The sequence below is a fragment of the Sciurus vulgaris genome (assembly GCF_902686455.1).
Source record: "Sciurus vulgaris genome assembly, chromosome: 16".
Classification (NCBI taxonomy): domain Eukaryota; kingdom Metazoa; phylum Chordata; class Mammalia; order Rodentia; family Sciuridae; genus Sciurus; species Sciurus vulgaris.
This window is the reverse complement of record NC_136477.1, coordinates 47392577-47407501: the sequence shown is the minus strand read 5'-3', so window position 1 is coordinate 47407501 and position 14925 is coordinate 47392577. Positions and strand designations below refer to the sequence as shown.

At 33.5% G+C, this 14925-nt stretch overlaps 1 protein-coding gene across 9 annotated transcripts in view; it reads right to left on the bottom strand.

Annotated features, from left to right (window-relative positions):
- Window positions 1-14925, bottom strand: part of ANKRD28 (ankyrin repeat domain 28) — a 207393-nt gene that overhangs the window by 123072 nt on the left and 69396 nt on the right. For 2 of the 9 annotated variants that reach the window (XM_079116407.1, XM_079116406.1), the window contains one exon: window positions 5790-5873. The exons of 1 other annotated variant lie outside the window; for it this stretch is intronic. In XM_079116407.1, the coding sequence (XP_078972533.1) occupies window positions 5790-5873 (84 nt within the window). 6 more of the 9 variants (XM_079116404.1, XM_079116409.1, XM_079116410.1 and 3 more) reach the window with 6 other exon arrangements.

The window sequence follows — 14925 nt, the reverse complement described above, 5'->3', positions numbered from 1 at the left end:
TGTAAGGAGCTAGATATAGAATACCACTATACATATACGGTTTCAGGAGAGAGTGCACATAACCTCAAGCAATGAGTGATGAGGCTTTTTAAAGCTAAGAAACATCAACAGCTTAGTGTACTGACAGGTGTGTGGCCTCCAGGAAAGATTTACTGAAAGTCAGAACACTCAATGCTAATTTTCAGAAACAACCAGAACACTGATAGGATGGGGTAGGTTGTATTCAGGGAACTTGTGGAAACTTAGGGTTTACTACTTTATGTTAACTACCAATTATGTTATTATAATAATAATGAAAACTAATGATATGCTAGAAACACACACACACGCCATGAATTTTGCTGACAAGAAAATCAACTCATTTCAAGGATCACACAAAACACTTTTGAGAACTTAGTGAACAGTAATAATTTAGAAGGCAACTTGGGCAAAACCAGTCTTAAAACATTTGGAATAAGCAAAATACACAAGGAGCATTTTCAAAAACATCAAGTTAAGGTTGAGGTAGGAGGATGGCAAATTCAAAGCCAGCCCCAGCAACTTAGCGAGACTATGAGTAACTTGGTGAGACCCTGTCTCAAAATTCAAAATGAAAGGGCTGGGGAATGTGGCTCAGTGGTAAAGCACCCCTGGGTTCAATCCCTGGTACTAATAAAAATTTAAAAATAAAAAAAGTAAGCTATTATATTTGGGGTTTTGTTTGTTTTGCAGTACTGCTAGGCAAGGGCACACAGTGCATGCTGGGCAAGGGCACACAACTGAGCTACACACCTAGCCCAATCAAGCTATATAATATCTCCTGTCTTGTTAGGACAGGGGATGTGGCTCAGTGGTAGAGTCCTTGCCTAGCATGTTCAAGGCCATGGGTTCAAATGCCAGAACCTCAAAATAAACAAACTAACTAACTTAAAAGGAGTATATACTCTCTTTCTTGGATACAGAGTTCTGTATATTCTATGTATATGCTCTAGCTTATGGCTCTGTTAAAATTTTGCAACTTGTTTTTCCTTTGGTATTATCATTAGTTTCTGCAAGCACATATTAAAAAATTACTGCCTCATACTTAAATCAGCTCTTTTTTGAGTTTAAAAAATATCACTCATAATCTAGACCTTCCTGTTTAAACAGTGGAAATAGTTTTGGCTGGATTATAATTGCCCCTAATGTAATATTAAATTGAATGAAACTTTTATTCATCCAAAAAGTGAGGAACTAAAGGGCTTGTGCATTCATTTGTTTGCAATGCTAGAATTTAATTGTACTTGGTATTATGAAAAATAGGATATTTATGTCACTGTCTAAAAGGCAGGCATCCATAGGGCATATACATTAACTTCTTTGAGGGAAAAATACCTATTTTTGAACCATTCTTATTTCATGGTACTAGCTGGCAAAAGTAAAATATTTCTCCCTCAATATATACTTGATTCCCCATTAGTCAACTCAGACAAAGGTTTCAATTCTTGTTCTATACCTCTTGTTCCTCATGTTTTTAAAACTCTTTTTAGTTTTGTCATCTACTGATGAAAAGGAAATGTCACTCTACTACTTTACAATATTGTTGCATGAGTTAAAAAGTTTCATGCATATACCTGTCAGAAGTAAGCTATACTCAAACCAATTCTATCACTCTGGACAGAGAAGACCAATTCTACTTATAGAAAATAATTTTCTCCAAAGAGTCAAAATTTTCTCCCAAAATGTGGTATCATTAATATTTTGGATTAGATTATTTGGGTTCTACAACATGGCATTAAGTTCTAGTAAATCCTAAGGAAAGGCATTATTATTATTCTGGCCACATAAAGCAAGAAAAACAAATGAAAGCATCTCAATAAATGCAGGTAATCATTCAAAGTTATTCATAATTTTTAGAGTATCCTAAATTTGGGGTGGAGAAAAATCTTAAAGATCATTATATAACCCCATAAATCACAACAAAAACAACAAAAGGGTCCTGAAGAAGTTAAAGTAGATGTGCTCTAAGTTGTATAGCTAATATGTAAGAAGATTCAAATTATAGTCCAATTATGTTCTCTACACTATAAATGCAACTGTGACTTAAACTTTGATTGTATTTCCCCATTTTGGTTTACCATGCTTTTTTTCATATCCAGGTAACACTTAATTTTCAACTATTTTTAGGCAACCAATAATTCCCCTTTGATAAGTTACCAATCCAAACAGCTACTTTCTCAACTATATTTCCTTTCTTCCTTACTATGAAAATCCCACTTTACTCCAGATATGACAATATATTCAATGAAGATGAATTCCTATTCTAGTCCTAGGGGAAGAACCAAGCAATGAACAATAATTGATCTAAGCAAAAATAAGTAATTCCTTCCTACTTTGCTGATACAATGGTTAATTGAGAGTGCCTTTTAAACAATGAAAACTCAGGGTAGCATTTTGTGGTGATTGTAGAAAAGAGGTTTTTCCCTTGGTTTAAAAAAAAAAAATCCAGGTGGTGTACACCTATAATCTCTGTCTCAGAAGTCCAAGGCAGGTGGATTACTTCAAAGGACAGTCTCAGCAACTTAGCAAGACCCTGTCTCAAAATAAAAAATAAAACAAAAATTGCTGGGGATATAGCTCAGTGATGACATGCCCCTGGCTTCAATCCCCAGTACTCCATCCTCTGCAAAAAAGAAAGACAGAAAAAGAAATGTATAAGAGAATCCCCTTCGGGTGTGTGTCCTGAGTACCTGATGCAGCAACCATCTCTTGTCATGAAGAAAAAAACCCAAGAGTCTAGCAAAGAAGCTCTCCCAGAGCTCTGACACTGCTGTCTTCACCAACCAGATGACCACTCTGCTCTGGATTAAATTATTATACAAGTAGTAAACCTCCATTTGGTCAGGTAGTCAAAATTCTCCTACTATGAGTCCCCAAGTCCACAAGGTTCTAGTAGACCTTAATGGAGTCTTTTGGGGCCTTTTAAATCCACCATTGCTCTTCTTTATAATATTCCCTTCTTCCAATTTTAACACATTTTGATAATGATGAATAAAATTATATTTCCATTGATGCTAGACTGATAAAAATCAAAAGCCAATACCATTCAATGTTTCTCTAATGGTATTTGAGAAAGGGGCAGAAGGGTGATTACTACCTCCACTTCACAGGCATAGTTACTATTCTCATTATTGTTTAGACATTCTGTTCTTGGGTGCAGGCTCACTTAACAAACATCTGGTTTGCTTGTTTGTTCTGCAAGACAGTAGCCACATGGAGTGACTAGGGAACACTTGATACTGAACCTGGGAAGTTGTTTTATAACAGCTTTATTGACATTATAATATATATGTTATTACATTAATAGTTTAAAATGTGATTCAACAGTGTTTAGTATATTTAGAGTGTGTGACCAACACCATAATCCAATTTTTGAATATTTTCATCACTCTAATTAAAGAAACTCCTTTCTCGCCACTTTCTTTCCTAACCCTAGGTAGCCATTCTTCTACACTCTGCCAGTCTAGATTTGCCCACAAAGATCACTTAGGTGAACATGACCTGGTTACCTTGGGGGCCCCTTCTGCTCAACAGTGTCCTGAAGTGTGAGATTAAGTCCAAATGAACCCACTAAGTGTTGTCATCGGTTGTATTAGATCACGTAACTTATGTCTTCTAGAGTTTCTAACTTTTTAACTGTTCAAAAATTTTTTAAAATATGGGATTACATACTCATTGAAGGTGTGAAATGGTTGTAGACTATATTGCAAACTGTTTGGTAAGACCATTCCTTCTTAGGGCGACTCTGAGTGAATTACTTGACTTTGCTAAGACTCAATTTTTTATATCTATAAAATGGGCATGATAATACTAGAGCTTACTTTAGAGGGTTTTTATAAGAATTAAATGAAAAATGTATATAAAAGGCCAAAAAAAAAATGTCTCCTAATATAAAACTCTTATAATTTCTAGTGAAAACATCTTACCTACCACCTTCCATACAAACTTCCATACAAAATAAGAACTTCCATACAAAATAAAACATTTAAAATTAGAGTTTTCTTAAAAATCAATTAGGAATAGTAAGATGCTGTTTAGTGATCCACAAAATTCAAAACTTCAGCATTTTACTAAAAAAAAAAATCTAAAATTAAATAATGACTATTTAACAGTAGAGAAATCTGAACTTATACCCATCCTAAAAACTTAAAAAGAAAAAGACAAACAAAACAAACCAAGAAAACTTCAAACAATGCAAGAGAAAGCTGTGTTTCAAAAAGTTGGATGTTATTTTCAAATATGTAATCCATGTTATCACTGAAGACAACAGTCACCTTCAAGAAGGGCCAATGATGAATAAACCAGTGTTCAAAATAATAAGAATATTTTAAAATTTAACATACTTTCATTAGAGCAGAAAAACAATGTAAGCTATAATGAACTTCATAAGAATGGAGAAATTAGCCACAGTAAGTGAGATTATGGCTTAAACTTTCTCATCAAAGTAAGATTTGTTAGTACTATTAAAGTAAAACAACAGAACCCCAAAGAGTTAAACAGAAGAGAAAGCTTGTTTTCATAAATTTACACTCCTATACCTATTTCCAGTCCTAAGAAAAGTAGAGTTGCCAGATTAGGTAAAGTGAAAAGGCACTCGATTTAAAATAAATACATCCTGAATTGGGTGCATGATCCTATAGATAAATATAAACTTGGAGGCAATTCTCTTAGGGTATAAGAAAAAAAATATAATGATAGCATTCTAGTCAATACTCAATTTCAGAAATAGCCATTTTAGCCAATGATTTCAATCTATTCAGATAATTCAAGTTTTTAAAATAAGATAAAAACTTTTTATATCTACTTTAAATGGTCAGCAATACTGGATAAACAGAAAGATGAGTTCAAGATGAGCTTGCAGGGTATGCTTTCTTAGAACTACAATTATTTCTAGATCATCTATTTTGATGTTGCTACAGCAACTTTATGAATCATCAGCACTCACCCCTTGATAACTCAGAGATACATTTGTTTCCAGTAAAAATATACACATTAATGAATCTGATCATATAGTAAATTACACACTATTTGCTACCAAGAAATATATAGAGAAATTATTCTTATATCCACTCCTTCTAAATCGTCCTGCATGTCAGTCTTGAATATTAAATTTATTGTACCTTTAAGTTGGAAACCTTTGAAAATGATGTATTTACTAAAAAATAATCAGACAAAAAGTACTAAGGAATCTTTGTAAAATGCTCATCATGATTATTAACAGAAAGCAAATCTGATCTCATAATCAAGTCAAATATGTTACAAACTTATTAGAAATATCTGTTATTCAAGTTGACCAAAAAGAACCCTCAACTGAAATGCATACGGTAAAGGGCTAGGTTTCTGAAACTTATTTTTAAATGGGGGTTCAACAAAAGAAATGTACATACACATACACATAAACACACATTTGTACATATAAAATCTTTGCAAATATAAGTCAAAATTAAATGTTGCAAATGTTATTAATGCTGAACTGAAGTGAAGGGTACATAGGTGTTGAGTGTACTTTTCAACATTCCTATGTTTCAAATTAAAAGTAAAAATTTTGAAGTAAAAAGCTGGGAGAACAAAGGACTCTCACTGGTATCCAGTACTCTTTACTTTTATTGCCCTGAATATAAGTCCAGTGCTCCCCTTTTTGCTGCAAGACCCTCTGTCCTCACTTAAAACCACTGTTAACAAAATTAAGTTATATATTTTAAACAAAAATCACAATTCTAGGAGAGTCTTTAAAAGTAGGTTTAAAGGCTAGTATCAAGGAATTGTTTTACCTGAAAGTTAACATCTTCTTTCTTAAATATTAGTGCTCGAACTTCATCAGGATCTCCATTAAAAATAGCTTGCACCAGTGATGGCTAAAATACGAGAGAATAATAAAAAACATTAGTCCTACCTCATGAATAATTCTCTTTCCATTCCATAAACAACTTCTTTCTTTCTTTTTGATGTAGTACTGGGAATTAAACCCAGGAGCACTATACCATTGAGTTACATCCTCAGTCCTTTTTAAAAATTTGAGACAGGGTCTTGCTATGTTTGAGGCCAGGTGGGCCTCAAACTTGAGATCCTCCTGCCTCAGACTTCTGAATAGCTAGAATTATAGGAATGCACCACCATGCTGAAACACATAACCTATAAACCTAAAATTTTTCTTCCCTGTAGCAATAATTGGCAGAAGTTTCATAAAGTCAAATCATATCAAAGTACAGGATTCATCCTTGGGAGGTGGGGGGGCTTAAATTTAAAAATGTATTTATCAATTTGGTTTGACTAAAATTATGTAGTATACAAACACAATCAGGTTTATTTCTTATTAAGTGGATGTTTTTTGTTCATATATGATAAAAAGAAAGACTTCCAAATAAAAGTACGATATCTCAACATCTACTTGTGGATTAAGACTTGTCAAATAAGTAATATCCAGCCCACACTGAGGCCCATGAAAGCATGTTCCCTTGAAATGTCTGTTTGGGGCACGAAAATAACATGCATGAGTTCACATCACAAGACATAAATCCCAAGAAAGTAAACTCGGCAGCTAATAAAAATAACTACTACTCAAAGAACCAAAAAATACTGTAAACCTAAATAACGTGAAAAGACAAACACATGCAGGTCTAAATATAATTTCTTAATAAACAACACAGACGCTCTAAAGTATCATATTATACTAGTCAAATAAGGAGCCAGTTTGAAAACAGCATTAAAAATAAGATTTAGGATAAAGTCTTTTTTCATATAAAGCCTTACATGTAAATACATAAAAATTCTTTATAGAAAAGGCTGTGTATTGGTGTTGCTAGTAGTAGTTAACCTTTCTTAAAAATATACGGTTCCCGATTCTTGTCACATCACTTCTAAAAACCACAAAATGAAAACAGAAACGTGGTTGCCAAAACTATTTCTCTTTTTTCAAAAAAGTCTTTTTAAGAGATTAAGAGATAGTAAAGTCTGAAATGTTACCTAAACATCTGAAAAAAAAAATCAGAAATGTGTTTATTTTATACAGAAATAATACTGCATCATATTGACACAATGAAACTAGTGGAAACTAGCTCGTTTATTCTTAGAAATAAAAGTTATAATACTAGCTTAGCATAATATAGGAAATATAAACTCTCATATCTTACCAATACATTTCCCGAAGGTGGAGAATGTAGGGATTTATTTTCCTGTGGCAATTTAGAAATGAATTCAGGAGACTCATCTTCTACCTCCTCCAAAACAACAATACACACTCGACTCATTCGCTCTTTAATTTTAAAACATTAAATTCCAAGTTTTGTGATAAAAGCCACAGTTGGAAGAGCACAAGTAGTTTTTCCTCCTCTTCTGAACAACACTTACAAACATTCTCTGAACAGCGCAGCTGGTTTTATAAAGTTACTAAGTACCGTCACAGAAACTGAAATTTAAAATTATAATATATAACTTGAAACTAATTAAAAAATAACAAAATTCTATTTTCTGTTAGTTACTATAATACTTAAAAAAACTTTCAATCAACATGTCAATCATTAAAACTGAATCCAGTACACATTCATTTTAATGTATTTCCACCTACCAAAATGGTAATATTGCTCTCTGAAATTTACTTATACAAAACAATCATTGTTTTTGGTGACCAAACACCACACAATAAAGAATGAAATAAGAAACTACTTCTATGACAGAGATGATCACAGCTATACCCACTCTTGCCTGCAAGGTCATATAATAACCAGCAAGTTGGCTTGCTTTCAACTGAAAATAAAAAATAAAATCTCACTATTCTGTTTCCACTTCTAATTTGTCTTCATTTCTTCAGTTTCACTAATTCAATGAAGATCTTATCCAGGAAATTTAAAAAATGAAGATCTAGAGCTCAGCACAAATCCTGAAAATGAAGCTTGAAGGTTAACAATTGTTTCTGTGTTTGGAAAAGGGGGAAAAATACTCTGCATTAATAGCAAAGCTGCAGTACATTTACATGTGATGAGTCAGAGCACAAGAGACAATAGGACTCTTGGTACTAGAATACAGCTTGATTAATCCAGATTTCCCATATAATAGAAGAAACACAGATAGCTTTATTCCCATCGATAGAATAAGCAAGGCAGAGCTTTCATTCTTTCTCTATCAAGCAGTTGTCCGTAGTTGCTCCAGCAAAAGGGCACAGGAACGAGGCAGAAATGGTGATAGTGGAGAATCCTAATAGAACAAGCAGGCTGTTTGAAGGAAATAGAAGACATTTGAGCTCAAATTACTGCTTCAGGGTTTTCATTTTAAAACAAGAGAGAGAAAAAGAAAAAAAAAACATTTATCATTCCTGTGTTTTCTTTGATCTCCACATGAATACAGCTTCCGTTTAACAGTCTTCATTCAGAGGAAAAAAATAGCAGACTGTGCATCTTCTTTGAGCCAACTACTTTATTCAGTCATCTGCCTCCGTGCCAATAGTTTTCTTCCACAGTGAAAACCACCACAGTTATCCTTTTCAGTTGATTTCAGATGCTTTCCTATTCCTCAAATGATCTTGCAAAATTCGACATCCCCAAATGAGTAGGTCTGTAAAAAATATCTACAGAACCTCAGGATTGGCCTCTCAGAAGCGTTCCAACTGAGCAACAGTCTGAAAAGCAAAGACTGCGGACCCGCAGGATGAAATGCCTAGTAATGCTCACATGTTACACTTACCAGAGAGCTGAGCTACTGCTCAGGATGTAACTTCCTCTAGCAGAAGAAAAAAATAGTGCCTTTGGACAGCCTTCACAATTAGAAGGTTCATGCCAGTTCTGTGACTAATCCGAATCAAACTGAAAAAATTCTATAACTGAAAAATGAGTGTGCTTTTTTAACATTTTCCACTAAAAGCCACAAGGAAATCTGGTGTACTGCCTCTGCTGACTAACACTGGTTTCAGCAAGTAAACAATTTCAAACAGCTTAACTGCTTTCATATGCTACAATATAGCAAATGTTTAACCCTATAATGGTGGCTGCAGTAAGAATGTCGCAGTGAACTCATAAAAAAGATTTAGAGAAGGAAAAATATTTTACGAGGGTATAAAACCCAAGAACCTAAGTTAATGTGTTATTTTTGCCAAGATCTCTCCCCTGACCCAAGATATATTCTATTTTTTTTTTTTTAGGATTAAAGATGTTTAAAGAAATGATATTTTTCTACTAATTTCTAATTTGATGAATTTAATTAACTGATTATGTGAAAAAAATTTTTCACCTAAGTTCAAATTCAGTGAAGAAATTAAATAATCCTACCTTCCTATCTGGAACTACCATAAAGCCTTAAAAGTCTTTTAAACAGCTATAAAACAAATGTCTAAAATTCTTGGTCCTGAATTATCAACATGTTAAAAGGGCACAGGGCAATGTAAAGAAAAAGAATCTCCTTCCCCCATAAAAATAATGCTCTCAAAGCTACAAACAGGTGTTCAAACGATTTGGAGAGGGGGTAGGGCTACCTTGTGTAAAGCCTTAGGTTAGATACCTAGCACTGCAAAAATCAAAACAAAACCAAAAAACCCCAGCCATTTTGTAGTTGGCTCCCTCTTGCCCCCTATTTCTGTTTACCAGATGATGGGAATAGTACGTAACAGAAAAATAACACAAAAATACCTTGGTTTCCCTTCAACCTGTATTTTTTCTTCTATCAATCGATATTTCTATTAATAAAGTTAACAGTTTTATGTGTCAGGGGCTGTACTTTCTCACTTGATACTCACAATAATCCTGTTATGCTCCTATTTAATAGAAGAAAAAATAGACTCAGAAAGTTTCTTGCCCAAAGCTATTCAAACTACTAAAATTGTGCCTTATCCCAAACATATCCACACCCAATACCCAGATTTTTACAACCTAAAATACAAGTCTATAAAAGTAATCTTGAAAGACAGGTATTCTATAATGGTTGTGAAAACTTTAGGTAACAAAGGAAGGAATGTTACCTACTGCAAAAATATTCCCCAACAAGTTATTTTTAAATGGGTTACTTCAGAGTTAATCTGATCATGTATTTAAGTTAGTCTACTTATCAAACCATGGAAAAAAAGGAAAAATAAAACCAACATAATATAGGTAGTATAAAAATGCCAAAATTTGAAAACAAAAACCATTGAAAGATATAGAGTATCAGTGTATAAAATAACCTATAACATTCTTATGGGTTTGATAGTTATTTTACCTTTTTTGTTGTTGTTTTGAAATGGGTTCTTGTTATGCCCAAGCTGGCCTAGAACTCCTAGACTGGAGTAATCCTCCAGCCTCAGTCTCCCAAGTAACTGGGACAACAGGTGTGTGACACCATGCTTGGCTCTAAACTATTTTAAAATATGTAAAATGGAGCTAGGTTTGGTGGTACATACCTGCAATCCCAGCAACTTGGGAGCTGAGGCTGAGGATGGGCAGTTTTTAGCAGTTTTTATCAATTTAATGACACCCTCAGTAATTTAGCAAGATCCTTTCTCAAAACAGACAAAAATAGCTACATCCACAGTTTTTTTTTTTTTCTTCTTCTTTTAAGCTGGGGATATAGCTCAGTGGAAAAGCACCCTTGGATTCAATCCCCAGTACTAAAAATAAATAAGTAAACAAAATACTTTTAAGTCAAATTACAGTTATACAAATATTTAACATATACAAATTATCTACATGGCTGGATCAAACATATCATCTTAACATTTGAAATATCTGAAAACAAACTATTACAATAACATTACCCTATATTCCACTTTCAGGGCTTTTTATCCCCCAAACGGAATCTCTTTTTATACAGATAACTTTAACTTGTTCCAAAGTATCTAGAGCCTAAGTTCACCTACTTGGGCTTAAGCAAGTACATTCTGTTCCTTGTTCTAGATCAACTTTAGTATTTATATTCTGCCAATCATAAAGCAAGTTCCTTTAAGGCAGGGTCTTTGTTATATATGTATTGCTTGTTCCCTTCTACTTTCTTCAACTCGTAAATAATTTCACTGAAATGCATTCTACCATGTTATAAGACTCTGAAGTGGCAGTTTCATTAAAAGCAATGTGTTTTAGATACACATATATTTTTAACAAAGATATAGGAAGCATTAAGGTGCAAAGCCATGAGTTTCATTCTTCTAATAAGTGAAATAAAACTCAGAGCTGACAGGTTTAAAAAAATAAAAACAATAAGGGGTGATGGCTACAGTTAAGGAGGGCTAAGGAATCAGCCTATCTGAAGTTAAAATTATGATTCCATCATTTACTAGCTGTTGTATCCTAAGGCAAGTTACTTAAAATCCCTGAGCCCAAATTTCTTCATACTTGAATAATAGAATAATTATTTCCGGAGATTTTTATGAAGAAAAATACTGTAATAGCATGGTGTTTGAGAATGTAAGCTTTGTAATCAAACTGCCTAGAATTCAAATCCACTTTTCATTAACTAACCTGACCCTGCAACCCTAGGCAAGTTACTTAACCTCTTATATTCACTTCGACACCTAAGTGATATTAACAATATGTCACTGTCATACTGTTGAATATAACAGCTGTGAAATTCAAACCATATAACCTTATTATTATGGATATTTGGGACAGTTGAATTTCCCTGTGAAGCCAGTGAATAGATAAAAGGATATAGTCCTGAATCCCCCAACCTTAGTACCAGTGAGGTAAGTCAGACTACCATCTGGAGATCTGTTCAGATTTAACGCCTCCATTTTCCAGAGCCCTCTTGAGGGACACTTAAAAGTTTAAGACTCCAGACAAGTACTTACTAAGTATTAATGAGGAGAGCAATAAACCTAGGCAAAAAGGATTACAGGTTTTTCATTCTTCCACATTCACAGTACTTTACAGTTTAGGGGAAGAGAAAGGAAAGAAAATACTGGTCCATGATATACAACCAAAGATTAATGAAATAAACTAAACAATATAGTACTTTGGTAATTTTTATTATTTAAATTAGCAGCTTATGGCACTGTTTCATATCATCATAACTTCTATTGAATAAGACAGGCCCCTACCCTCAGGTAACTTGTATCTTAAAAAGAAACAGGTGAATACATATTTAAGAAATTAGAAATGGGAGAGGTATTTCTGAGGGGAAATTACTGACAAAGATTGTTCAAACTCTTCAGTCCAACAATTTTTGTACTCTCAATGAGAGAAACTGCAAGGAAATGTGATCCCGCCCCCCCCATTTAGGTCAAATTAGATTAGGCTCTTTGAGGGGGGAGGGTTCTTTCTAAGTTGCCCTGGCTGGTCTCCAACTCCTGGGGTTAAGTGAAACTCCTCCTGCCTCAATCTCCCAAATAGCTGGAACTACTGCTATAGACCACTGTGCCCAGCCAGATTAAGTTCTTGCAAACCTTTTTTTTTTTTTTTTGCGGTGCTGGGGATTGAACCCAGGGCCTTGTGCTTGCAAGGCAAGCACTCTACCAACTGAACTATCTCCCCAGCCCCAGATTAAGTTCTTAAGGAACAGGTTCAAACCTAACAACTTCATAATCCTTCCATTCTTTATGTAAAATGTATCCTATCAGGAGTTTATTCCTACTATTCATAGAATTACATAATGGTAAAGCCTGTTTACACTGTACTTTTGCTGATAAAAACTTGAGGCTCTGAAAGATTATTTTTAGAATTCCTTTGATTTTTTTCTTCTATGTCAAGATTCAAACTAAATTTCTACTTACCCTTACACATCTGTAAACTCTAAACTATCATGGAATAAAATAAAGGTTGAATATCCCTTAATCAGAAGTGTTTAAGATTTCAGAGGTCTTTGAATTTTGTAGTATTTGCATAGATTTTACCAAAAGTAAACTTCATCAAAATCCAAATTTTAAAATGCTCCATAATCCAAAACTTCTTGAGAGTGTCATACCAATGTCAAGAGCCAACATTAGTCTCTAAGTATAGTTAGCTGTCCATATTTGTAAGTCCCCCACCTACAGATTCAACCAACTATAAATTAAAAATGGGGGGGGGGGGTAACTGTGTCTGTACTGAACATGTAGAGACATTTTCCCCTTGTCACTATTCCCTAAACAATACAGTCCAACAACTACTTATGTAGCATTTATATTGAATTAGGTATCATAAGCAATCTAGAGATGTTAAAGTACACTTGGAGGATGTGCATATGTTACTCACAAATACTACACCATTTTATACAAGAGACCTGAGCAACCTTGAATTCTGTCATCCATGGAGGATCCTGTAACCAATCTCCAGGGACAAAAAAATCAAAGTCTGTGGCAAAAAATGGTTAAGAAAGTGGGCTGAAACCTTGTTTCAGAAAACATCTTTCACAGATCAAGAATTCTAAACAATCTTGTAATCCACTTAAAGTCCTCAAAATAGATTATATTTAACCCTGTATTTTATATATTTATGACCCAGACCATTTTTTAAAATGTTTATCCAGCTGTACTTCCAAAATGGCTAACAACTTATGTCATTTTAAGATCTTAAATGATTATATCTCACCAGTATGTTATAATGGTAATAAGTAGCAAACTGTTAGCCCTTCCAATAGTACTACTATAGATTGCATATCATTAACATATATTAATGTGTGTTTTTTGAAAAAAATCTAGATTTTACATCCATTTTTTCTGGGTCATCCATTGAACTATAAGGCCCAGCTTTTAAGTAGATATAGAGCCTCCCAGAATAAAGACTACCTTTCTCAGTCTTCCTTGTAGACCTGGTTCAACTGTATTCAAAATCAATTACACAAAAATAATCTGAAAATCTTTTAGCAAGAATATCTTATTTTTAAAATATTCACCAAAAATACTGTAGCACTGATTCTACAAATATTTAATGTTCATGGTTCTACTGTATATATATCACACCAAAGAATTATAAAATATATATCATCTTCACCTTCAATGGCCTTATGCCAACTTCAACAGTGTACTGTATCAAACAAGAGAAAAACTAACCAATGTGTCTTTCAGTATCTTTTGAAATGTCAAAAGATACTGAAAGACAATTCATATTGAAGGCCTAAATTATTAAGTACACACTATATGCCACAAATTCTACCATCATAGGAAAGAGAACAGCATATGAACTTAATTTTATAAAGATACCTTCTAACCGTCCATTCTCTAAAAAAAAGTGAGTATTTTTCTAAAGCTATCCATAAACTTCACTGTTATTTTTTACTCCTGTAATTTATTGGAAAGGTGCTTTCTTAGAGAGGCCATTTAATATCAAAACTCACTTCTAATTATCATATTTTTGAAAAAAAAAAGGTGGAAATTTTAAAACTATGATTCATAAAGCATGGATGTTTAGCTACCCAAAGTTTACCACATGGTCTAAAAGAAATACAGGGCTTTGGTTGTGGTTCAGTGGTAGAGTGCTTGCCTAGCACTCGTGAGGGCACTGGGTTTGATCACCAGCATGGCATTAAAAAACTAAATAAACAAGATAAAGGTACTGGGCTGGGGATATAGTTCAGTTGGTAGAGTACTTGCCTGGCATGCACAAGGTCCTGGGTTCAATCCCCAGCACCACAAAAGATTTAATACATAAATAAATAAATAAAGGTATGGTGTCCATCTATGACTTAAAAAAGAAAGAAAGCAAGAAAGAAATACAATGACAGCCACATGTATAATTTGAATTTTCTAGTAACCACATTTTTAAAAACTGGTAAAATTAATCTTAGCAATACTTGATATAACTCAACTTGTTCAAAATATTATTTAAACTTATCAATATAAAAGTTATCAGATACTTTATGTTTTTACAAATCAATAAAATTATTAGGTGTTTTGCATTTTTTACAAAGCCTTCTAAGTTTGTCACTTTACACTTATGGCATATCAACACAAATATTTAATTTTCACATGCATAACTGATGATCTGTATTCAGATTTCATAAATTTATAGTTGAGGAGGTGGATACATGCCCAAGTTG